At 41.3% G+C, this 26,041-nt stretch overlaps 1 protein-coding gene across 3 annotated transcripts in view; it reads left to right on the forward strand.

Annotated features, from left to right (window-relative positions):
* LOC132822896 (pleckstrin homology domain-containing family G member 4B-like) overlaps window positions 1-26,041 on the forward strand; it is a 180,499-nt gene that overhangs the window by 131,752 nt on the left and 22,706 nt on the right. For all 3 annotated transcript variants that reach the window (XM_060836289.1, XM_060836290.1, XM_060836291.1), the window contains exons 11-18: window positions 2,361-2,499; window positions 3,923-4,045; window positions 5,367-5,558; window positions 11,547-12,373; window positions 15,991-16,243; window positions 16,824-16,913; window positions 18,827-19,051; window positions 22,115-22,285. In XM_060836289.1, coding sequence (XP_060692272.1) covers window positions 2,361-2,499; window positions 3,923-4,045; window positions 5,367-5,558; window positions 11,547-12,373; window positions 15,991-16,243; window positions 16,824-16,913; window positions 18,827-19,051; window positions 22,115-22,285 — 2,020 coding nt within the window. The remainder of the gene's footprint in view (window positions 1-2,360; window positions 2,500-3,922; window positions 4,046-5,366; window positions 5,559-11,546; window positions 12,374-15,990; window positions 16,244-16,823; window positions 16,914-18,826; window positions 19,052-22,114; window positions 22,286-26,041) is intronic.

The following is a 26,041-nucleotide window of genomic DNA, read 5'->3' on the forward strand; positions in this document are numbered from 1 at the left end:
TTGAATTCAAATTCCATCATCTGCAGTGACAGGATTCGAACTCAGGACCCCATGTCATTATCCAGGTCTCTGGATTAGCAGTCCAGCGATAATACCACTACACCATCTCCTCCACATTCCCTTCCTTAACTCCCCATCTCATTCAATCCCCTCCTGATTTCAAAAGCTTCTGCAAAATCCAAAACTACCTTGATTCATTTTTAATAATGTTACCTTCATTTCATGGAGCCATTTTGTTTGATGAGGTGGTTGGCGCCTGGCTAAGGCTTTGTTCAGGTACACCAGTAAAATGTAAATATGAAGGCAAATGCTTCAGATGCTAGACATCCAAAGCAAACACACAGAGAATGCTGGAGAAATTCAGCAGGTCTGGTAGCAGAGAGAAACAGAGTTAATGTTTCGAGGCTGGTAAATCTCTTCTTCAGAGCAGATGCTGCAGTAGTTCTATAGTTGGACTCAAAATGTTATCTGTTTCTCTCTCCACGGATGCTGCCTGTTGCTCCAGCATTCTTTACATTTGACCAAGACTAACTATATTTTTAGAGTGTTAATCTGCCTGGAATTTCTCCTAATTCATTCAAAGCCTGTTTGGCACTTGGTGGTGCTCATGTCCTGTTACTTCTCTGGATATCTTTTAAGTGCTCACATGATCTTCCCAGTTAGTTCTGTCTGACTGAATCATCCACTGTGCTGCTGATCAGTCTCTGTCTTTCTCATGTGTTCACTCCTAGTGAGCTGTTAAGTCATGCCAGTGCTCTTGCTGTGAGAGAAAAGGATTGACATTAGACACTTGGCTTTGCTCCCATATATACTTGGTTCTGGAAGCAGCACACTGAATAGGCCAGATGGTAGCACGAAGGAAGCTGAATGTCTCCACTTCACAGTTCTGTGTCTTAGCATTCCCTGGCTCTGTCTGTGAGAACAGTAACAGTAAGCAGCAAATGTTTACCCCAGGCACATTATTTTGGAGACAGCCACCATAAGTGGGCGGCACGGTGGCACAGTGGTTAGCACTGCTGCCTCACAGCGCCTGTAGACCCGGGTTCAATTCCCGACTCAGGCGACTGACTGTGTGGAGTTTGCACGTTCTCCCCGTGTCTGCGTGGGTTTCCTCCGGGTGCTCCGGTTTCCTCCCACAGTCCAAAGATGTGCGGGTCAGGTGAATTGGCCAAGCTAAATTGCCCGTAGTGTTAGGTAAGGGGTAAATGTAGGGGTATGGGTGGGTTGCGCTTCGGCGGGTCGGTGTGGACTTGTTGGGCCGAAGGGCCTGTTTCCACACTGTAAGTCTAATCTAATCTAATCTAAAGATAGTGAGATAGATATGGAGAAGTGCATCACCATTTTTCTGCCATTTTCCTTTCTACGTATCATATTAGGATCAACATCTCAGAGAAGTGTGACTCCAAACAGTGTCAGAATTTTAATGTTGAAACGTCTATATGAGACACTGCATACATTTCCACATTATTTTAGAACTGTATAACTTAACGTCTACCCTTTTACTGGAGTGATGAAGAATGGTCCAGATCTCTTGATGGGAAGTGACAAGCAACTTAATCACGGGTCAAAGGTTATAAGCTATAATGATTAATTTGGGTTGACTGAGAAGTGACCAAGAATCTAACATGAAAAAGATGGCTTGAGGTAAAACACAGTCAAAACAGGTGGTCATCGACTTGGTCAGTTACACTCCAGGTTACAATCCTTTTCTATCAAGTGCACACTCTAACCTTTCTGTCCTTTAGCTGAGAAACGTTGGCTAGTACCTACTTCAGGGCAACACCGGTGACAACGCAGAAGATTGCTGGTTGGCACGGCGACCATGACACCTGACCTTTGCTATGAAGGGGTGGAGGTTGTGGTGGGTTGGGGGGGTGGGTTTGGGGAGTGCACCCCAGGGCACTGACGTAAATCATCACGTGTAGTCGCTCGTATGCCCATTCTGTCTTGATTGTGTTGTATGCAAACAGTAGCTTCTCTAATCTTTGACCCATGATTAAATTGCTCATCACCTTCCATCAAGTTTTCAGGGCCCATAACCACTCCCCTTCACTAGAGTTAAAGGGGAGAGCTATGAGATTATAAATTCTATTTCATTTCTCCCACTGATTAAAGACAGTTTGTTCAGAACAAGTAGTTATTTTTTATGTACAAAAGCCTGGCAAGTATTTTTTTTAACCTGAGTTTATCTCTCAGGTAAATTGGAGATTGATTTCTTTTTTAACATTTGTGATGACTCCATGAGTAATTGGATTGATTACTTGTTTTTATTCTGGTTTATTGTAATTATGCTATAAATTTATGAGGTTTAAAGGTTCTCAGTTGTAAGAGTTAAAATGTTTCCTTCTGTTTATTTGAAGGGACACCATTGATGCAGTGACATCGCTGTACAATCAGGTGGAGGAGCATGTCCACACTCTCGTGATGAGGTCCAATCAGTGTCTGCAGCATCTAGAGTTCTTACAAGATTTGCGGAGACTGGAGGATAAATTCAAACAGGTTTGGGTTTAGCTATTCATTAGCACTTTGGAGTAAGGGTATTTTTTTTCCCCCTATATTGCTGTAAATGTGATTTATCACATTGAAGAAAGATGATTGATTCAATGGCCTAAGGGAATACAGCAGATGTAGTGGTTTTAGATTTTCAGAAAACATTTGATGAAGCACCTTATCAAACACTTGTGAGGGGTTTGACCCAGCAGCGATAAGGAGTTTGGTGCAATTTAACATGGGGAATTATGCTGCATCTTAAGGAAAAGCTAGAAATTTAATGAAAAGATGCCTGTAGTATAGATGAACAGAGAAGCTGAAGGTCTAAATTACACAATTCCGTGAACAAAAAAAAGGAAGTCCAACATTTGAAAGTGAAACCCAGCACAGTCACAGAAAAAGCCAAAAATAAATTAGGCTTTATAATTAGGTTCTTGCATATAAATGCAAAAATGCAATGATAGATTAATAACATGCAAAGGTTAGGCCACAGAGATTGTGTGCATTTTGAGACAAACAACTGTAAAAGGTACATTATTATCTTCAAGAAATACAACAAAACTTATTGAGATTTTAGGAAATATATAAATGGAATCATAGAATCTCTCCAGTATGGCAGCAAGCTATTCGTCCCATCGAACCCACACCAAACCTTCTAAAGAACATCCTACCCAGACCTATACTCCCCTGTATCACTGCATTTCTCATGGCTAATCCACCTACCCTGCACCTCCCTGGACACTCTGAGCAATTTAGCATGGCCAATCCACCCATCTTGTGTGATGAAACCAGGAGACCCGGAGTAACCCACACAGACATGGGGAGAATTTGCTAACTCCACACAGACAATCACCCAAGGCTGGAGTCGAACCTGGGTCCCTAGCACTGTGAGGCAGAAGGACTTCAGATACCAGGGTTGATTTGAATAGTGTGCGATACATGAGAAACAGGATAACTGTGGCTCTAACAATTGGGTCCTAAACCCAGTATGTCACATTGTACCAAGCAATGAATGACTGAACCAGCAGTTACAAGTAGCCCATCATACACGCCTGCAAATGTGTTGCTGGTCAAAGCACAGCAGGTTAGGCAGCATCTCAGGAATAGAGAATTCGACGTTTCGAGCATAAGCCCATCATACACCTGACTTTCTTATGCCTTTCTGGACATGTATTTCCCTCTCAGCTGGACATTACCTGCCAGCATATTACAGTAAGAACCCATTTCCCGTAAAATACAGAAAATGGTAGAGCTACCCAACAAGTCCATGGAGAAATTAATGGACTTTGTGGATTCTCAGAATTTTCCATTTACAAATTCAGCTCAGTGTCCATGGCTGTTCTTTAAAATAAAACTTGATGTAATTGTGACTTAAGAGTGAAACTGATCATTGGAGAGTTGTTTTCTTATTATCCTTTTGTTAATTCTGCAGCGAAATAACTGGCTGGTTTGTGAAGGTGAATCATATTTGCAAAATTTAGTTACAAATGGCGATTCACTGAATGCCATCCAACAAACACAGGATAACTTTTCTGGATTCTTCATGCTGATCACAGTAAGTGACATCTAACACTGCTTTAATTTGAAGTATCTGTATGTTTTATTATACTGAAAGCATTTTTCCAATGATTAAACTCTTGTATATTTTGTGCTAATTTACCAGTCAGAATATATACAGGGATTAATATGAATGGATTGATATCTACCTTAAAAAAAGGAATGACAGGTATTCATCTAGCAAGTTTGCTGAGAACCAATGCAAGCAGAACTAGCTGGTTTATAAAGTAATGGTTTTGAAGGGGTTAATGTTCAGGTTACATTAGCCCCACCTAAACTACTGTTGTTTCAAACTGTCTGTGGATGGAAGCAAGGAGGTTCATGCTAGCTTTCGGAGGGAGCAGATGTGTCTATACCAGCTCCCTAAGGTCCTAGTTATTATGCCTGACTGAATGTAATTGCACTTATTATCAAAGAGCAATGCCTTCGATTGTACATATTGTAAGGTACTTTGTCCTTTAATACTAATAAGATGAAGACAATGAAAAATTGGTGGCTACCTCAAACAACCTTCACCCAGTTCCACATTGCGGTAGGGTTAGCAAACACCATGGAGTAAGCATCGGGGATGATTCCACTCCAGTTAATAACATGATCTCTATAGTCATGGCTGTGGCTTTAATTACAAGTTGTAACATATACCTTGATGCTATGATATACTAACGGACAGCAGCCACAGTACATTTCTGTTTATCTTGTACATATTTCATCTAGTTTGGAGAAAATTCACAATTCATATTAATTCTATTTTATTTGCATCATATAAACAAAAGCCAATGAGAGAATCAAAACTCATGTTAGAAACTATTGATTATTGTACGTAGTTGATGGGCAGACTTGCCGTTTAAACACATATCTGCCCATTGTGGTGTGAATTACTTGTCAGTGCTGTACATACCATATTCAATATGTCTCCTATGTTCAGAAGTTACCATTCAGACCTTGGGGTTACAAGGAGCTAGTCACTGAGTGGTTTCATAGTAGCTGCATGAAAGGTGTTGAGAAGATGGATGAAAGTTGACTAATGGCACAAAATGGGTGGAGGGAATAGGAGAAAATAATGTTGAAACTGAAATTTTGTTCTAAGTTCTGCAGTTCCTCCCCCTCCACCTCTCTATTCTTTTGGCTCCAGCTTTATAACATTCCTGAAAATCTGCCCCTCCTATCCTCATATCTCCCCATGTGCCTTGATGCCGAACTTTGTTTGATAGCAGTCCTTTGAATTGTTCTGGAAAATTACAGGTACTACATAAATGCAGTTTTTCTTGTACAATTTTTAATCTTTCACTCCTTAATCTCCCTACAATGACATCTTGCAGCAGGAATACAAAAAGGGCTTGGAACTGTTGCAAGAAGTGGATCAACTGGATGGCTCTTCATACCCTGAGTTTTCAGTGTTCAAAAATATGGTGGAAGATTTCAAAGTACGGCTGAATAATTTTCACATTAGAGCTAAGAGACGTCGAACAGAATTGGAGGCCCTCGTTAATTTGTACAGCTACTGTAATAAGGTACAATGATACGATGATTGCAATGTGAAGAACTGCAAAATATATGGTCTGCCTGCAGACTTTCTTCCCAGGATGCTGAAAAATGCTTGAGCTGAATAAAATAAAACAAAACCTACAATTTCTTCTTAATCGGCCTGATTGCCAGTTAGAGAAAATCTCTCAAGTAGTCACATTGAGGTCGAACTAACTAAACTGTTTACTTTACTGGCATTCCAACTAGACAGCTTGTGAGGCCTTGGTTTTTTTTAAAGTTGAACAATAGAAGCAGCCTGAATGGGTGTGGCCAGCTCTCACAGACCAGGATTTCTAGTTTTTAAAAAGATTTTAGGTTCAGCTGAAGCTATTGGAGTTTTAAAGTAGTAGAAGCTATCTTTTCCTTGTTCCCGTTACAGCTAGCAGCAGGGGTTTCTCTCTGCTGCCGGGTTACCTGTGAGACAAAGGTATTTTTCTGAATTTGCCTTTTTGACAATGGGGTGTGTTTATGATAATTTGCTATATTGGAACAGTTAATTGGTAAAAGTTACTATATCTACTATTCTGATAAGTTTTCCAATTGAGTTGTTATTTTAAGTTCTTCTTCACTTTGTTGTATATTACCTGCACATTGGCTCAGTGATAAGCAATGCTGCCTCACAGCACCAGGGACCTGAGTTCAATTCCAGCCTCAGGCGACTATCTGTGTGGAGTATGCACATTCTCTCCATGTCTGCGTGGTTTCCTCCCACAATCCAAAGATTGCAGGTTAGGTGAATTGGCCATGTTAAATTGCCCACACTGCTAGGTGCATTAGTTAGGAGTAAATGTAGGGGAATGGGTCTGGGTGGGTTACTCTTCAGCAGGTCAGTGTGGACTTGTTGGGCTGAATGGCCTGTTTCCACACTGTGGGGAATCAAACTGTAGTGTTTGAATAAATTGAGTTTTGCTTAATACCAACAGTTTGACTAATTGAATTGCATCTGGAACACAGCACTTTCTATTTGCTTCTTAAAATATTTTGAGGGATTCTAGTCTGGTCCATAACAACCTGGGGGCTCTGGTCAGGATCAAAATCTCTAATTCCAGCTTGGGTTTAGGATTATTGGACTCAAAGGCAGTGAGTGGAAAGTGTTAGTGTCTTTTGTTTCGGGTGTTGAATTTGATTAGTTTAAATAAGGTGTGTCTTGTGTAATAATGGCTCTTTCAGTCACTAAGTGTTTTCTGAGGATGGAAGAAGAGAGGAAGTGTGCAAGGGAACACTTTTGGAATTGGCAGACAAGCTGGTGTTGGGGTTGCCTTTATCATGTGAAACAGGCAGGGAATTCCAGCAGGAGCTCAACATTTATGATTGCCAGTAATTTGTCTGGGATAACTGTAAAAACTGATCAAAGCCCATTCAAGTTTTTGGAGAAATTTAAGGACAAGAGTTCCAGACTGTTTAGATGGAGGTTATTATGGCAGCCGTTCAATTTAAAAATTATACATGTGGCAGGATCAGAAAATGTAATTGCTGTTACATTGTCGCAAGTTTGTTCAAGAAAGATGGAGGCATTCAGTGGCAAGAACAAATGGACTGAAATAGAATGTAGTTGTGAATGCTAACGTGCTTGGTGTCAATGGGATGTGTATGTATTAAGTATATTCATAGAGTTAGACTAAGGGTTTTTAAAAATGAAGCTATCTTTATATATTCATTTTTTGAAAGGGGTGAGGTGTGACAATGCTATGGCTTTAAGAGGTTATTTTGTACTTGTTTTATTTTAAAGAGAGGTTTTAAGACTGAGTTGTTGAGCTAGGTAAAAACAATGACTGCAGATGCTGGAAACCAGATTCTGGATCAGTGGTGCTGGAAGAGCACAGCAGTTCAGGCAGCACCCAACGAGCAGCAAAATTTGTCTAGTTGGAATACCAATAAAGAAAACAGCTTATGAGGGGTTGTTTTTGTTTTGAAGTTGGAACAATAGAAGCATCCAGGATTTCTAGACTTTCTTTCGCTTTCAGGTTCAGCAGAAGCTATTGGACTGTCGAAGTAGTTGAAACTCTCCTTTCCCTCTCTCGGTTACGGCTAGAAGCTGGGGTTTCTCTCGGCTGCTGGGTTACCTGTAGACAAATGTATTTTTCTGATTCTGCCTTTGCACCAAGGAATGTGTTTATAGGATGTTACTAAATTGGAACAGTTTATTAGTAATAGTTATTGTATCTGTTACTCGGTTAGGTTTTCAAATAGAATTAAGTTATTCTAAGTTATTTTTCCTTTTGTTGTTTTTTAACCATAGGGTTGGAATAAATGGCGTTTTGCTTAGTGTCGAGTAGTTTGACCAATTGAATTGAGTCTGGAATACAGCACATTCCATTTGCCTTTAAAATAAGAGAAAGTTTGGGTCTAGGCTACCTTCTTAAAATATTATGAGGGGGTGTGCTCTGGTCCATAATACATTGATTCTGTCTTCACAAAGGAGGGTACAAACGATATCCCAAAAATATTGGGGAACGCATGCTCTAGTGATCAGGAGGAACTGAAGGAAACCAGTATTAGAAAGGAAGTGGTGTTGGAGAAATTGATAGGATTAAAGGCTGATAAATCCCCTGGGCGCAATAGTCTAAATCCCAGAAACAAAAACATAAGTTGCTAGATAGCGGGCAGCACGGTGGCACAGTGGTTAGCACTGCTGCCTCATAGCGCCTGAGACCCGAGTTCAATTCCCGACTCAGGCAACAGACTGTGTGGAGTTTGCACATTCTCCCCGTGTCTGCGTGGGTTTCCTCCGGGTGCTCCGGTTTCCTCCCACAGTCCAAAGATGTGCGGGTCAGGTGAATTGGCCATGCTAAATTGCCCGTAGTGTTAGGTAAGGGGTAAATGTAGGGGTATGGGTGGGTTGCGCTTCGGCGGGTCGGTGTGGACTTGTTGGGCTGAAGGGCCTGTTTCCACACTGTAAGTCTAATCTAATCTAATAAGGTCACCACGTCTTGCAGCTTCAGTGAAGAGAAATCAGAGTTAACATTTCAGATCTGGTAAACCTTCCTCACCCGATTTGAAATGTTAACTCTGATTTCTCTTCATTGATGCTGCCAGACGTGGTGACCTTATCTAGCAACTTTTGTTTTTGTTTCTGAATTTCAACATCTGCAGTTCTTCTGATTTCTAATCTAAATCCCAGAGTGCTCCAAGAAGTGGCCCTAGAAATAGTGAATGCATTGGTGATCATTTTTCAGGATTTTCTAGACTTTGGAACAGTTCCTATGGATCGGAAGCTAGCTAATGCAATCCCACTATTTAAAAAGGAGGTAGAGAAGAAATAGAATTGTAGATCAGTTAGCCCGACATCCGTACTAGGGAAAACACTAGAGTTGATAATAAAAGATTTTATAGAAGAGCACTTGGAAAGCAATGACAGGATCTTACAGAGTCAGCATCGACTTACAAAAGGAGAATTATGGTTGACAAATCTACTGGAATTCTTTGAGATGTAACTAGTAGAGTTAATTAAAGGGAAACAACTGGATGTGGTTTACGTGGACGTTCAGAAGAGTTTCGATAAGAAATTAGCATGTAAAAGTGAAATGAGATTGGGGATAGTATATTGTACTGGCAAGGATAGAGAACTGCAGGCAGACAAGTGTAGGAATAAACTGGTCTTGTTCTGACTGGCAGGTAGTTACTAGTGGGGTACCACAGAAAATCAGTGTTTGGGCTCCAGCTATTCACTGAATATATTTGTGATTTAGATGAGGTAACTTAATATGATATTACCAAGTTTGCAGACAATAAAAAGCTGGGTGGGAGGGTGAGCTGTGAGGAGGATGCAGAGATGCCTCAGTGTGATTTGGACAAGTTGAGTGAATGGGTAAAAGCATGGCAGATGCAATGGATAAGTATGAAGTTGTCCACATTGATAACAAAACAAAAAGTCAGATTATTATCTTGGGGTAAATTGAGAAAGTGGGAGGTGCGACAAGACTTGCCCTTATATACCAGTGGCTGAAATTAATCAAGGACATGTATCTGGGAGTGAAGAAAATACTGGTATGAGGTGAAGAAAATGCTGGTGTGTTGGCCGACATAGTGAGAATGTTCAAGTATCAAAACAGTTAAATCTTCCTACAATTGTGCAGGGCCTTGGTGGGACCACACACCTGGAGTTCTCTGCACAGTTTTGGTCTCTTACTTTATCTGAGAAAGGATGTTCTGGCTATGGAGGGATTATGACAAAGATTTTCCAAACTGATTTCTGGGATAGCAGGACTGACATGTGATGAGAGATTGGATTAGTTAGGACTATAATCTTTAGAGTACAGAAAAATCTGGAGTCATCTCATAGGAATCTTCAATTACCTAACAAGTCTAGACAGAGTAAATGCAAAAAAAGATGTTACGGAGTCCAGAACCAGGGATCACAGTTTAAGGATGCAGGCTAGGCCTAGTAAGGATTGAGATGATGAAAAATGTCTTCACTTGGAGTGGTGAGCCCATTGAATTCTCAACCACAGAAAGCAGTTTGAATGTTTTCAAGAAGGAGTAAGATATATTTCTTAGGGCTAAATGGACCAAAGGGTATGGGGCAAAAGCAGGATCAGGTTACTGAGTTGGATGATTGCCCATGCTCATATTGAATGGGGGAGCAGGCTGAAAGGTTTAAAAGGCCCACTGCTTGTCCTATTTCTATATTTCCATATTTCTGTTTGCCTTTAACAAACTTGTTCTGGCTTTCCTTGATCGATCTACACTTGTTCAAATGACTGTTAACTTTTTTTCCAGATTATTGTTTCAAAATGCTTTGCCTTGAGATTAATCTGATGGGCCTGTATCTGCTAGATTCATCCTTTCCCATTGTTAAACAAGTGTAGTTAAACTGGTGAAGCTCTTTTAAGCTGCTATCTTTTGTGTCTTACCTCATGCAGTGTATAGGCCAATGACAAACCCACCATACGATGAAATCCAGGCTTCCTCAGATTCAGAATGTACATATGCAAGTAGCTTGTAGATGGCCACATAAACTTTCAAATAAAAAAATCTGTAGGATGTAGGCAGTATTGATGAGGCCAATAATTATTGAAGAGAGTGATGGTGAGCTGTCTTGAATCACTGCAGTCCTTGGAATGCTAGTTCAGGAGGCAGTTCCAGTGTTTTGATCCAGCGATATTGAGGGAACAATGATATGTTTCCAATTCAGGATGTTGTGTGCAATGATGTGGGGTGGAATTTGTAGCTGCTGGTGGTCGCATCTCTCCTTGCCCTTTGAGGTGGAAGAGGTGATACATTTGGAGGGTGCTGCTCAAGAATTCTTGATAAGTTACTGCAGTGCATCTTGTAGATGTGATACACTGCTGCCACTGTGTGTTACTGGTGCGGGGAAGATGAAACATTTCGGCAGGTACGTGGATAGGATAGGTATGGAAGGATATGGAGGAGAAAGTGAGGTCTGCAGATGCTGAAGATCAGAGCTGAAAATGTGTTGCTGGAAAAGCGCAGCAGGTCAGTCAGCATCCAAGGAACAGGAGATTCGACGTTTCGGGCATAAGCCCTTTTTCAGGAAGGATATGGGCCAAACACAAGCAAATAGGACTAGTTTAAAATGTGAAAACTGGATGGCATGGACAAGTTGGGCTGAAAGGCCTGTTTCCATGCTGTAGATCTCTATGACTTTATGATTGATGTGATCCCAATGATGTTGGCCGTGTTGTCCTGAATGGTGTCAAGTACCTTGAGTATTGTTGCAGTTGTACTCATAAAGGAATTGTAGAGTATTTCATCACACTCCTGAGGAACGAGAATGAATGTTGCATAATTTTGTCTTTGTACTTAGTACATGAAAGAGCGAGTGCTGGAAGTATGCAACAGGACAATCAGGAGTTGCAGAGAGAGCAGAAGAAATGAACTTCTTCAAACCTCAGTTGTTTCTCTCCACAAGTACCTATTGATGTGCCATCATTTCCCAACATTTACCATTTTTTGTTCAGAATTCCAACATTTGTTGTATATTCCTAACCCCTATGCTTGTCCTCTTTTCCTAGGCTACAACAATGGCAGAAGATTGTAAATATTACTTGAACCAGTCGGGAATGTGCAATGAAGCAATGTTGGAGAATCTTGAGAGTTATCATCAGCGGTTTACAGAGTTCTCTGTTAAAAGATTTCAGCAGATGAAGAGCGAGGTTCATAGTCTAAACAGTACTAAAGGGATGAAGATGTGGAATGTCACCTGGCTGAAATGTCAGGAGGTCAGGCAACTCCTTGAGGAGAAATTGGAATTTTGTAGGAAGATCCTAAAATCCGACAGCATTCCTTCACCAGGCATTAGTGGAGAGTCAAAGAGCACTGGTCAGAATTGCAGTGAGGATACTGTGACAAGTAGCTCACTTGTGTGTGGCAGCCCGAGGACTGGAGATGATGTAATTCAGAAGAAAAAGGAGAAGTGTAACCCTTGGTCATGCAGGAGCAGTCAGAACCAGAAAGAAAATATGACAAACAAACCAAAGGGGACACCAGTAAACCCTTTAACATTTAACTGTCCCCTGTGGCTGCAATCAAGTGAAGTTTCCACTGGTAAGAACAGCACACAGGACTGTTCTCCTCCTTCACGGTCAGACTCTGTCCTTTCCCCTTGTGCTCAGCACAAGAGCTATCCTTCGAAGAAGATCATGCAGGCCGCACAGGGTTTCCAATTGTCCCGGCATGCAAGCTTTTGCTCAGAAGACAACACTCCAAAGAACACTCCAGTTGACAGAAATAGCAGTAGTGCTACTCCAGTTATGAATCCTGTCTGGAGTAGTGTGCAAAGATCAAGCTTGGAACATGGGTCTGTACAGGAAGTTAAAAAGGCAACAAAAGACAATTCCTAGTAAGGATTTTAACTTTGACATTTGAGAAGTAACTTGTCCATTAGATGTTACTGTCAAAAGCCAATGTACTGTTATTTTTCTTTTACAAATCTTCAGACAGTTAATTCCAATCAGCAATCCCATAAGCCACAAAGCAGGAGTTTCATAGACATTCCCCAATTACCTGGCTGGGTACAACTGCAATTCTGCAGCTGCTCAACACCATCCAGGACGAAGCTGTCTTCTTGAGGCATACTGTATACTTTGGTTTTTATGTCTTTCACCTTCAGTGAGAGGGACGGTGAGTAAGTGATGGAGAATCAATGCATCATCCCAATCTCCAATACCAAATCACTAGGTAATTACATTTTTATATCACCAGAGAGCAGAAGTTGCAAGCCCATTTGTGATTGGGAATTGGGGTAAGGTCCCGATCTCAGTGCCATAACACACCCTTTCAGGATCCTGGGCATTAGTCCAATTTAAGATGTTTTGTTTTAAAATCCACTAGGAGTGTCTGTAACTTTAAAGGTGTATTTAAGAAGTTAAAAGGTTGGCATGCGGTATATTTTGCCAAATCTCTCCTGGAAACCTAGTCAAAAGGGGTCCTATTTTTAAATCAGTTATATTCATAAACAAGTTCCTCATCAGGGGATTAGGGCATAAAACCAACCTGAGTCATACCAATCATCTAATGATTGCTCACGTTTAGCATGGTATGTCTTATCCCACCAGGTGCAGGTTCAATGTCATGGGTGAGAATGCAAAACTTCTGACAGAACCAAGTTATGTCTTTGTCACTTTCACGCATTATACTGAAAACTATCTCAGAAGTTTGCCGTGACGGCCTCAATTATTTTCCATTCCTTCGTCTCTTTGCTTTTTTTCCCATTATTTATCTTACCTTCACGCACTCTTTCTGTTTACCTTCCATTCTCTCTCTGTCTCTCAGTCTTTTGATATAACTCACAAACATTCTCTCATTGGCTTCTGTTGTTCTTTTAATTTTGACGTATTCTGGGAATCACATTGATTGTGTATTTTATGTTTTTTAAGGTATCAGTATTTTCCAGGCTTTTGAAGCAAATATTGCCAAGTTGGATTTTCCGTAGATATAGGCACATAAGGTTCAGACGATAACCATCTTTAACAACTTAAATATAACTGTTTCCCCTCAATATTCAACAACATTACCATCGCTAAATCCTCATCATCAACATCTTGGCGTTTACCATTGACAAAATAAAACTTAACCGTGACAGTTATATGAATACAAAATCAGAATTAGCTGGAAAAGCTCAGCAGGTCTGGCAATATCTAAGCAGAGAAATCAGAGTTAACGTTTCAGGTCAAGTGACCCTTCCTCAGAACAGTTACATTAATACTGTGGCCATAGAAGTGATTAGTGGCTGGGAATTCTGTAGTGAGTACTGTCTCACTCCCAAAGGTCTGTCCACCATTTTCTGTCATCTGCCTCTCTTCCAACCTAGTTTACTGCATCAGGTGTTCCCAATGCGGTTTTCTTTACGTAGGGGACACCAAACGTAAACTTAGGGAGCAGTTCACTGAGCATCTCAGCCAGACCCACAGGGGCTGACTTGACGTCCAGTCACTGCCCATTTTAATTCCCCTCCCCACTCCCTTTCCGACATGACCATCACCATCGCCTCCACCATTGCCACGACGAACCAAACCGCAAATTAGAGGGACAACACCTCATCTTGTGTCTGGGTAACCTACAACTCGGAGGACTCAGTGTTGAGTTCTCCAATTTCAAATAACCTCCCTTCCCTTTCCCCGACTCCCTTCCCAGCCCCTCCCCCTCCCTTCCACTCTTCCTGGCCACCTACCGAATTCATTCCTCTCACTGACAATCAGGTCATACCCTCTGCCTGTCTTCACCTATCCCCACCTCACCACCCTCCCTCTGCCACCCCCTTTATCTGCAACTCCCCTTACACCCACCCCCAGTCCTGAAGATTGACTTCTCCACCTCCTGTGATGCTGCCTGGTTTGCTGTTTTCTTCCAGCCTCCTGCTTGTTGACCTTGGATTCCAGCAACTGCAGTTTTTTTTTGTCTCTAACCACTGTTTTTAAGGCAAAGGTCAAGAGAAGGAATAAAATGCAGTGACTTGGATAAGTGCAGATCCAAAAATACTCCAGAAGGTCCATGTCATCCAGGACAATGCAACCTGCTTGAACACTTTGAGTATTCACTCCTTCCAGCACTGTTGCACAGTGGTAGCAGTGTGTATCCTGTGCATCAAATTGCTGAGGTTCTTCCTGTAGCACCTTCCAAACCTACGACTTCTGCCCTTGAGAAGAACAAGAGTAGCAGCTGCATGAGAATACTGCCACCTCCCAAACCAGGCATCCTTCTGGTTTGGGACTATAATGCTGTTCATTCTCTGGGTCAAAATCCAGGGACTCAGTTCCTGACAGCATTGTGAGCGTATCAATACCACAACAGGTGACTCACCAACACCATTTTGAAGGCAGTTTGGAACTGGAAACAAATCTGATTCTTGACAAAGATGCTTGCATTATGACCATGTAAAGTTATAACTTTGCTTTTATATGAACTTATTAGATACTTATTTGACTAATATTGAGGATTATAATTTGAAAGTGAATACTGCTTCATTTTCGGTAATTGTGTTCAGCCAATCATAATTGCATATATTTAAGTGGCACATTTTACAGCTAAGGAACATTGGGTGAACATTTAGCTCTAAGGACTACCTGGCAATGTTCTTTAAACTGCTAACCTAGCACTCTGAGGCTGTGCATCTGTAGCTATGTGTGATACAAGTCATGTTGCTTTCCCCAGCACAATGATATGTCAAAACATTTGAAGCGCTCAAAACTGTTAAATGCATGGGAATGTGACAGTTGTTGGGATTCTGGAAGAAGTTAGAAGATTCTTGGGAATCTGAAAAAAAAATGGCTATCAAAACTCTAAAGGAAAGGCACCCATATACTAACTAAATCTTGGGATGTAGATCCAGGGTTATGTGGGCCAAACCCAAGTTTGTGGCAGGCATAGTTCAGAAGAGCATAATTTGATCATATTAAGCACTGAATGACTGTTACTGACTGAAAGTTCAATATGTTCAAGACTGGATATGAATATGAATCAGTCTATAGGAATTTGAGGGTGAGTTGAGATTTGCAATTGTCTTTGGAGGAGGGAGCATATCAAATTTGTAGAGAAATTTAAAGCGAGGTTTGAGATCTTTCTTTTACAATTTATTGTTCTCTTTCACCCAATATCACTTTTATCTCTCCCCTTCTGGGAAGGTTTCTATCCTTTGAGCACCCTACTTTATTCCACTTTCTGTTTTAAATTCCCAGTTTCTATCACTGTGGCAAGCCCATTCTGATCTGAAAGGTTGAAAGGACAAAATGCATAGACATTAGGTACTTTAAATGGTAAGGTCAATACACTGATAGTCACGTGCTTCATTCTTAAAATGCACATCCTCAACAATGAGGTCTTAATTGGCAAAGTTAACATCTGCGTCCAAACATATTTTGAAGTTATGGTTTTTTAGTATTATTAACAATTTAACTATTGATTCTTGAGTTTTGTTTTAGACTTATTTTTGCTTTCTGTTTGTTTCCTGCAAATTCTAAGTAATAAGATGCAGCATATTATGGAAGAGATATTAATCACCGAGAGAGAGTATGTCCGCTCCCTTGGTTATATTGTTAACCACTACTTCCCTGAGATGGAACGCACGGACCTGCCCCAGGACCTGCGGGGACAGCGAGGTGCTATCTTTGGAAACCTGGAGAAATTGTACGATTTCCACAGCCATTACTTCCTGAAAGAGTTGGAGAAATGTGCAAAAGAGCCTATTAGAGTAGGAGGCTGCTTCCTCAGACATGTGAGTTGGTAACAAGATTTGCTTTATTTCTGTTTCTATGCTTACAAGTTGACTTCCTATAGCATCATTCATCGACATAAACATACATTTCCTATCCCACATCCTAACTTCTATCTCCCTTTTTACTCCTCTCCCGGATTCCTTTACTATCTTTTCTCTATTCGTGAAACAAACTGTGAAGTGTATTGCTATTATTGCTTCAGAAATGTAGATTTCCTTTAGTATTTTAATTTTTTTTGGATGGTGTTTTTCACTAGTTTCGATTGCTGCTGCAATGTCATGCTGGCCCTATTTCTAGACTCTTTCAGACTGTACTAAATTAGAACAATGCTGACAACCAGGAAAACACAGTTAATCTTTTGTAATGTGATTGCGTAATTTGCTTTCATGAATTGAATCTTGAATTAAACCTCCAGTCCAAGCATATGTTCTGAAAAATTGAAATTTAAAATAAATTTTGAAACAAAACTGATGGATGTGTGATTATGAAGTTGAGAATTTCCTGTTAAGTGGAATAAATGAATCAGAGAGATTGCTTCATTCGTAATAAGTGTTTTCATCTTAGAATCTTTCATTCTAGGAGGAACAGTTTGGACTTTACGCATTATACAGCAAGAACAAACCACGTTCAGATTTCCTACTCAGTAGCCATGGGAACAGCTTCTTCAGAGTATGTAGTTCACTTAGACTTGGAGTATTGCAGAACACTAAAAAATGTTTTTATTAAGGTTGAATTTCTTGATTCCTGACACCCTCAACCCATGCTTCCCAATAATTGTTTCAACCTCATGCATCATACTATCTGTATTGAGCTCCTCTGTATCAGACAGTAAGAATAGGAACGGGGTAGACTATTTGGCCCTCAAGCCTGCTCCACTATTCAATAGGGTCATGAGTGATCTAACATTCCTAATATCCATAGGAACACCACTGAGAGATTATTTTCATAGATACTGCAAATTATAATTGTTAGCTGTATGAAAGATTGCTAATTTGACACTGAGTTGACTCTCAAAAACCCACTGCATTTAGGACTTTCATGAAGCTTGGATTCAAAGGTAACATGTTGATTTTTCACATTCTTTTAAAAGTTACTCTTCTCACCTTTTTCTGAATGCTTGCAGCATCCCTACTAACCTTGCCCTTCTCTGGGCAGAAGGTCTGCTCCCAGAATTTTGCTAATCCCATCGGAGAATCGATAAGCAAAAAAGAGTGGCATCATAAAGCACTTCAGCACATCTCCTGAAAATGCCTTAAGGCATTTTTCCTTCCATCCTTTTTAAGAAAAGAAAGGCAATAAGAGCAATAGTAATCTGGCAGTCATATACAGATATTTGACTTATAACGTTCTGTGCCTTAACCATAACGAGAGCAGCAAAATTCTTTCTAAAGCATAAAATACTGGTTTATTATTGTATGAACATAGAAAGTAGGAACAGAAGTAGGCCATTTGGCTACTTGAACCTGCTCTGACATTTGACAAGGTCTGATCATGTCTTGACTCCACTTACCCATCTCTCCAATACCCTTTGAACAACTTATTTTACAAGGAAGATTATTGTACTATGTTTATCAAAAGAGGTGGCAAACATCATTGTGGGAGGCTTAACTAAACTACAAATCCTGGATGTTTGAAATCTGGATTTTTTGAAAATGAAAGTGAGTTTTGCACTCTTGCTGTGAAGTTGTGGTATTATGTCTGTTAACAATTTCCCCTCAGCAATGCGGTGAAAGATGACTGTGCACAGATACCACTTCCTCTGGTGCTGTGCATCTGATTTATGCCAGTAATGTGACCACTTCTTGAATACTACATGTTGTTTCTATATTGAATGAGCAGGGGAAATTTGCAAAACCCTGCTCTAAATGGGAAACTCTTGGGACTATTTGATCATCCAGCCATAAGACTAAGACAGAAGATCGGATTGCTTTGTGGTCTAAGGCACATGAAAGTGCTCACTGAGCTGCAGACGACAATAGCAGTGTCCCTGTCTGCCCATTCCCTGGTCCCATTGAGAAAGAGAAGATAGACCAGAAACCAACTCTCTCCATGTAATTTAGCTTCTCTGTGGCTGACTTATTCAGAGCAACTGTTTGGCATAGTGGATACTGAGGGCAATACAATAGTGCCTGATCAACTAAGCAAGAATTTAGGGAAGTATTTGTGTGAATCTCAATCCATTAGAAATTAGACTGCATTTTCCCAGTTAAAAAAACGATGCCTTGCCTGATTTCATTGGCTATCCAAAACCCAGGGAAATCTGTAGGTTGGCACCACTGACACTGGTATGTGTAGATGTGTTTTGTCATTACAGGGGTACAATGTAGATTTCTAAGACAGGAAATGAGCGTACCATTCGTCAGTACCACTCCACTGCTTTTAAAAGATTATAATGAAATTAGTTTGCAGTTATGTCATTGTCAAGCTTAAGAAAGTTATAACCATTGCAAAATTCACTGGCTTGGTATTAGTAACATCAGTTAAGACAGAGGTAAGACAGACTTCAAGATTCCTTCTGAAGTACTGTACTAGCAACATCAGCAATGAAATGTTTTAAACTCATCTCCTTTTTCTTGTCACAGACCAAACAACTAGAATTGGGTGATAAGATGGACCTGGCATCCTACCTACTGAAACCTATTCAGAGAATCAGCAAATACAATTTACTCTTAAGGGACATGTTCAAAGAGTGCAGTGCAGCCCAGGAGAAAGAGTGCAAGGAACTCAAGGAAGCTCACAAGGTTGTGTGCTTCCAGCTTCGGCATGGGAATGACTTACTTGCAATGGACGACATACAGGAGTGCGATGTAAGCTTAGCTTCATTTTAGAATAGTGAAGTTTTGTAATCTTTCCTTAGAAAAGTCTCTTAGGACCTGTGGCAGAGTAAAAGGGAGGTTAGCATTGGATCCAGAAGCTCAAATAATGGCTGGTCCAAATGCTGGCAATGGTATAGATGGACAGTCAGACAAAACCCATTGTCAAGTATACTGGTCTCAACTCACATAACTACCAAATATCAGAGAGACAACATCAGCAGTGATGGTGGCATACCGTGTACACTGCTGCAAGAAGATTTGAGGCCCCGGGGTTGGAACCTTGCCACCCCCCACTAATGTCTGTTGCTTTGAAAGTAACAGTGATGTTAAGCTTCAGTGCCAGCAGCTCCTTCCAAAGCTCCACTTGTTCAGCATCTCCCAGGCAACTGCTCGTTGCTGCATCAAAGAGGAGACACATGCTCTGTTTAAAATGGGTTGGAGAGATTATGTGATGCAGCATAGACCCAAGGAGCCCAGACCCTCACAGGTTTCCCACAGTTACAGGGGAGGGTCAGTGATTACCTGCATGTGGTAAACCGGGCTTCCTTGGCACGAGCCTGCCTTGTGTATGAACCGTAATGGCTTCAAATCCATTTGCATTCAATTGTAACCACAGAAGGCATACTCCCCAGCCGTGAACTCAGTTCCAAAGGAATATGTGGAGATGCACATATTCCTCACCCCGTGCCATGTCCTGCAGCTCTTTGGACCCCGGCATGCCTGTTGAGATGGACCCTGGGTGACAGGGGTGATCCGTTTGAAACCTGGTTGTTGTCCCTAGTAAGGCAGCCCACAAGGGCCACCTGAGAAGTGTATGGTGAATATACAGGGGCGATGGTTGAGCAGACTGTCCACTTCAGAAGAGCTCCACACTGTGCACTGAGAGAATCCTCTTCTGTTCAACATTGTCAATGCCTCACAGCAGAAGACAGAGGCTTCACTGACCACTAACCTGGAGGAGCCACACTCCTGGGCTCCTCACTTACATCTCCATAAGACCATAAGACCATAAGACATAGGAGTGGAAGTAAGGCCATTCGGCCCATCGAGTCCACTCCACTATTCAATCATGGCTGATGGGCATTTCAACTCCACTTACCAGCGTTCTCCCCGTAGCCCTTAATTCCTCGAGACAACAAGAGTCTATCAATTTCTGCCTTGAAGACATTTAGCATCCCGGCCTTCACTGCAATCCGTGGCAATGAATTTCACAGGCCCACCACCCTCTGGCTGAAGAAATGTCTCTGCATTTCTGTTCTGAATTGACCCCCTCTAATTCTAAGGCTGTGTCCACGGGTCCTACTCTCCTCGCCTAATGGAAACAACTTCCTAGCGTCCACCCTTTCCAAGCCATGTATTATCCTGTATGTCTCTATTAAGTCTCCCCTTAATCTTCTGAACTCCAATGAATACAATCCCAGGATTCTCAGCCATTCTCTCTGCAGTCCAGCTTTCCTGTCTGTGACTGCTGGTCCTCTCCTCCTGTCTAGTCAGCTCCAACATCCTCCGCAGCAAATATAACCTTCTTCATGTCAGGTACATCTCAATCTGGCTTTGCTGTTGTCTGCTGATGTTTGCCAATTCTTTTTCCATTAATGACCAGCTAAACCCATTTGTCAGCATACATTGCTTTGAAAAGTAATGGGACCATCAGGCCACTCATGTACTCTCTCAACAATTGTATAGAAATGGAAACAATAATCACAGAATCCCTACAGTGTGGAAACAGGCCATTTGTCCCAGCAAATCCACACTCAGACCCATTTCCCATCTCTATTACTCTACATTTGCCCTGACACTTTGGGCAATTTAGCATGGTCAATTCATCTAACCTGCACATCTTTGGGTTATAGGAGGAAACCAGAGCACCCGGACAAAACCTATGTAGGCAAGGAGAAAATGTTCAAACTTCACACAGAAGTCACCTGAGGCTGGAATTGAACCCAGGTCCCTGGTGCTATGAGGCAGCAGTACCACCATGTTCCCTAAGAGTTTGCAACATCTCTCCCATATGCATCCACATCTTGTGAGGCAATGGCTCACCTGTTTACTCTCTCTCCTCACAGAGATCATTGCACATTGCCCTCATGAGAGCAACTGTCATATTTTAATGACACTGTGTTCCCCTGGTCATTGACCCTCTTCCTACACTGTACCTGGGTAAGCCTTGAACCTCATTGTAGTCTCTTCAGTTCTATTTTATCCAATAGCTAGGTTTGCATCTTATGAGCAATAGCATAAGCATTGCCACATCAGATGTAACACCCTGCTGGATGCCAAAAGCCACGTTAAAGGAGATGAACTCTGGAGAGTTGTTCACAAGTTAAATTTCTCTCCATCTCTGCAGTTGCTGCATTGTAATCACTGCAGCTATGTCCACGTGTTGGTTAAACATAGCGCCATGAAGTTACACTTGACCAGCTAATGGCAGGATTGGAAACTCCCTTCTAGTCTCAGTGCATTAGTGGCCAAGCCTCCACCATATTTGTTGGCTCTCTGCTGCATAATTGTGGTTGTTCATCCACTGTTACCACTAGAGGCATTGCCCATTACTTAGAGCCTGTTGATAGGAGCCACTCTGGGAGATCTCAATTGTGTCCAATCAGTAGTGATCAAAAGTGAAGATCCTAACTGATTACTCTTTTGAGGTGTATCCCAACTGACATCAACTAATCCAGCACAAACCAGAATGTACAGCTGCGACCTTTGTGTTATATATTTCACATGAGAACCTGTGCCTGATCATTGATCCAAAGTAAACTCCAAAAGCTCAATTTCATTTATCATAATTAAGTTTCCATGTTAGGCTCATGACAACAGCCTGATACACTGAGCACATCTTTATGCATTTTCAAACTTGCCAGAAGTCATTTTAAAATCATATCACCCTTTCCATTTTATCCAAATTTAAGATGGTTGATTCAGTTTAAACTCAAATTGAAAAAAAACGTAGCATTTACAATGAAATAGCTTCACTGTCAACTTTAAGTAATCGATTCCTGAAGCGAGGAACAGGGGAAATTGGAAGATTAATGACAATGATCTTGTTTCTAGGTGAACCTGAAGGAGCAGGGCCAGTTGTTACGTCAAGATGAATTTGTCGTATGGTGTGGACGAAGGAAGTGGTTTAGACATGTCTTCCTTTTTGAAGATCTTATACTCTTCAGCAAGACCAGAAAGATAGAAGGAAGCAATGACATCTACATTTATAAACAGTCCTTCAAGGTATAAATGAGCAGTTTCTAGTCTTTGAATTTTCTCCACTACTCTGTGTTATGGTAAGGAAACAGATTTGACAAAACCTATCAAAGGCTCAGCTTGGAAGATTTGAATGTGATAACTGGGAAAACATTTGAAGTTCCCTTTCAAACACTATAAAGATATTGTAAAATTATCCAACTAAAATTTATGAGTAGCTTTCTTAATGTGTTAGTATGAAATCCTGATTGAACAAGCAAAGTTATGATTTCATAAAGGTACTTCTGATCTCATGTTTATATATTTCAATGCCCAGGTTCGACACCATTAGTATAGCAATGTGTTTGATGTGGGGACAGAATATAATAGTTCCAAGTTTGCAGATGACACAAAAGCAGGTGAATATGTGAGTTGTGAGGCTGATGCAAAGAGACTTTAAACAGGTTAGGGTTGAATGCATGACAGATGGAATATGACGTGGATAAGTGTGAGGTCATCCACTTTGGTTGGAGGGCCAGAGGAAACAAGTATTTCTTAAATATTGAGTGATTGGGCAGTGTTGGTGTCCACAGGATCCAAGTGATTTTGTTTATGGAGCTACTGAAAGCTAACTTCCAGGTGCAACAGAAATGAATTCAAATGGCTTGTTGGCTTTTACTGCAAGAAGATTTGCAACAGGAGTAAAAGTATCTTACTCCAACTTTACAGCATTTTAGTGAGATGTACCTGGAGTATGGTGTGCACTTATGGTCTCCGAACGTAAGAGAGGATACATTTGCCATAGAGGGAGTACAGAACAACTAACCCAACTAACTCCTGAGGATGACAGGATTGTCCTGTGAGCAGGGAGGGAGAGTGCACTGCAGAATGAGCTGATTTAACTGTGTGCATTTCATAAAAGGTTTGATGGCGTGGATGGAGAAAAGTGGTTTCCCCTCGCTGAGGGGAGGGGAGGGGTGGGGTTGGGGGGGAGGTGGGATGGGATGGGGATGGGGATAGGGAGGGAGGGGGATGGGATGGGGAGGGGAATGGGGATGAGGATGGAGATGAGGCTGGAAGTGCTCTTGAACTAGGGGACACAGTCACAAAATAAGGGCAAGCCATTCAAGGACTGGCTGAAGAGGAATTTCTTCACTCAGGGTATCGTGCATCTTTTGACTGCTCTGCCTCAGAGGATTGTAATAGCTCAGTCATTGAACATATGCAGGATAGAGATTGATAAAGGGGCTCATATCATTGCTGTCTTACCATACTGCTTAATGCAGGAACAATGCCAGGAAGCTGTTCACAGTTACCAACAAGTAACAAGGGATAGCCTTGGGGGATCCTCACACCACAAGCCAAGGGCAGCCTCCAGTACCACGCCAGGGGCAACCCTAGGCAGTCCGAATCAGGGTTCACTTCTCAAAAGAGTGAAAAGCAGAATGATGGGCAGTGCACCATATGTCTTTATTCTTTCTGTCTGTTCTCCTCCTGGAATGACAATAACGCAGGTTTTCAGAAGATGAAAGTGGATGGCATGGCTATTAAAATTGGCACAGGTGAGGGGCAATGTCCTGAGCGAGTCAATAGGCAGCATAGTGGGTATGCAGGGTGAATGGTGGTGTGAGCCGGCAATAGCTTGAGCATGAGCAAGAGTGACGGGGCCTGGGTACAGGAGCAGATATGGAAGGAATGTCTGGTCATGAAGGGAAGATGGTGGCACTTCATGCTGGTGGAGTGAAGAAGGCCATTGACTTCCTTCCTATGTTGCTGGGCCTTTCTGCAGATGGGTGAGACTTCATTAACTGCTGAAAATGTGTAGCTGGAAAAGCACAGCAGGTCAGGCAGCATCCAAGGAGCAGGAGAGTCGACGTTTCGGGCATGAGCCCTTCTTCAGGAATCAGGAATTCTTGAGACTTCTTTAACCCAAGTGGCAACCCTCAGACCGGACTGGCATGGCATTCTTTGTCCTGGGGGAGGAGGAGGTCCCACTTGCATACCACTCTGTCCTACATGAGATGAATGCCCATGTCATCAATGTGGGACACCAGTTACCTCATGCCTGTCTCTCTGAGGGCAAATGTCAGCAACTGTAGAGGACATCTATGGCTGGACAGTGTGTGTCCAGGCAAAGATAGCTCCTGTGTCAAGGATGTCAATCAATTCTTGGATACCGGTGAGGAATGAGTTGCTGGCATGTGATAAGATGGGGCAGATATTGGACTTGACACATATAAGAGCAGCATGAATGGAAATTACTGCAGTAGGTTTGCTAAGATTCAGCCAGAAAATTCATTCGGCCTCATAGCAAGGCTCCCCCTCAACAACCTGAAGTGACTTGCACTTGGCCAGAAAATCTGTAAGATTCAGCCCTTGGTTTCTGTTCAGTAAATATTAGGGTACAGCCATGGGTTAAACACAGACTGTAAGATTCATTTCAGGCAGTTGATCAATCATTAACTTTCTCAATTTTTGAAGCTTGTTTTACATCTGTTGCAAAATGGTGTGTAATTACACAGCCTGAGGCACACTGTGCTCTGCAAAGCAACAGATTTTTTGTATACTTTTCACAATAACACATCATATGTTGGGCCTTGACATGAAATGCTCAAAGTGTTATTTTTTTCTGAGCTGCAGTTGTCTCCCTTAACAGTCACAAATGTCATTGTTCAGCAAATATACCTAGTCAAAGTTTAATTATTTTTGCTCATGGAACTTTGTAGATTTGTCAGTCTCAGTTTACAGTTTGGAAGTGTAGGAGGAAAACATCCATCACTCTAAGGTTGAAATCCGTGTGCAACAAAGCATGACTTCTGAATTCTATTTCACACCACATTGCCATCCATGTTAACACACAACTTGTATCTATCTGTGAGTTTCTTTCAACTTCTTCCAACATTTGGAACTAAGCTAGAATTCTGACAAGTTGCTCCATTCCCTATCTTTTCAGTGAAAACTAGGAATGGAATCTGCTGTCCCAGAGTTCATTGCTTAATATGTTAAAAAAGATGTATGTTGGCACTATACTGTGAACAGAACATTTTAACTTTGATCTCACCTGCAGTGTAGACATAGGTCATTTGCTTTCTCCTCAGATGAACACAGCTAGATGGAGATGGACAAAACCATGCAAATAAAGTTTTGTTTGAGGTTAAAAGCTCTTAACAAAGTAAACAATTATACAAACTGTTGTACATTAGCATTGACTAATGAAAATAATTTTAGGATGAAATGTGGAATATCCTTTGATCTGTTACTGTAGTAATTGGATGAATTGTTACAGTGAAGTCCAATCATAACTTGGATCAAATTGGATCTCAAATTGCTTTATGTCTGACAAAATGAAGTGCTTATTAGCATTCTACTGTCCTGTATATTGATTAAATGCAGCTACATATTGTCAGGAATATGTGTTAATCAATATGTGCACTTTACCATTGCTCATTTAAGGTTTGGAACACAATTCTGACATTTAGATGCTAAAAGAGAGCTTTGTCCAGTCTGCTCTTCGCTCACTCTCTGGGCACTTCACTATAATGGAGAAATCCAAGGGCAATTAGGGGACTACTGCAAGAGCTTCTAAAGGTCTGGCTCCTGATCCAAAGGACTAAGCATGAAAATAAATTGCTGATAATTCGAGCAACAGTTGTTTTGCAATTGTAAAAACAAATGGCATTGAAATGTGACACCTTGATTGTGATTTCTGGAGTTTGTTGATGTATGCTAAATGCAAAATGTTTCTTCATTTTACCTGTTAGGAAAATGTATCATTGTGTTAGAGATGTACAAAAAATATAACAC

Source organism: Hemiscyllium ocellatum, chromosome 15 (genome assembly GCF_020745735.1).
Source record: "Hemiscyllium ocellatum isolate sHemOce1 chromosome 15, sHemOce1.pat.X.cur, whole genome shotgun sequence".
NCBI classification, from domain to species: domain Eukaryota; kingdom Metazoa; phylum Chordata; class Chondrichthyes; order Orectolobiformes; family Hemiscylliidae; genus Hemiscyllium; species Hemiscyllium ocellatum.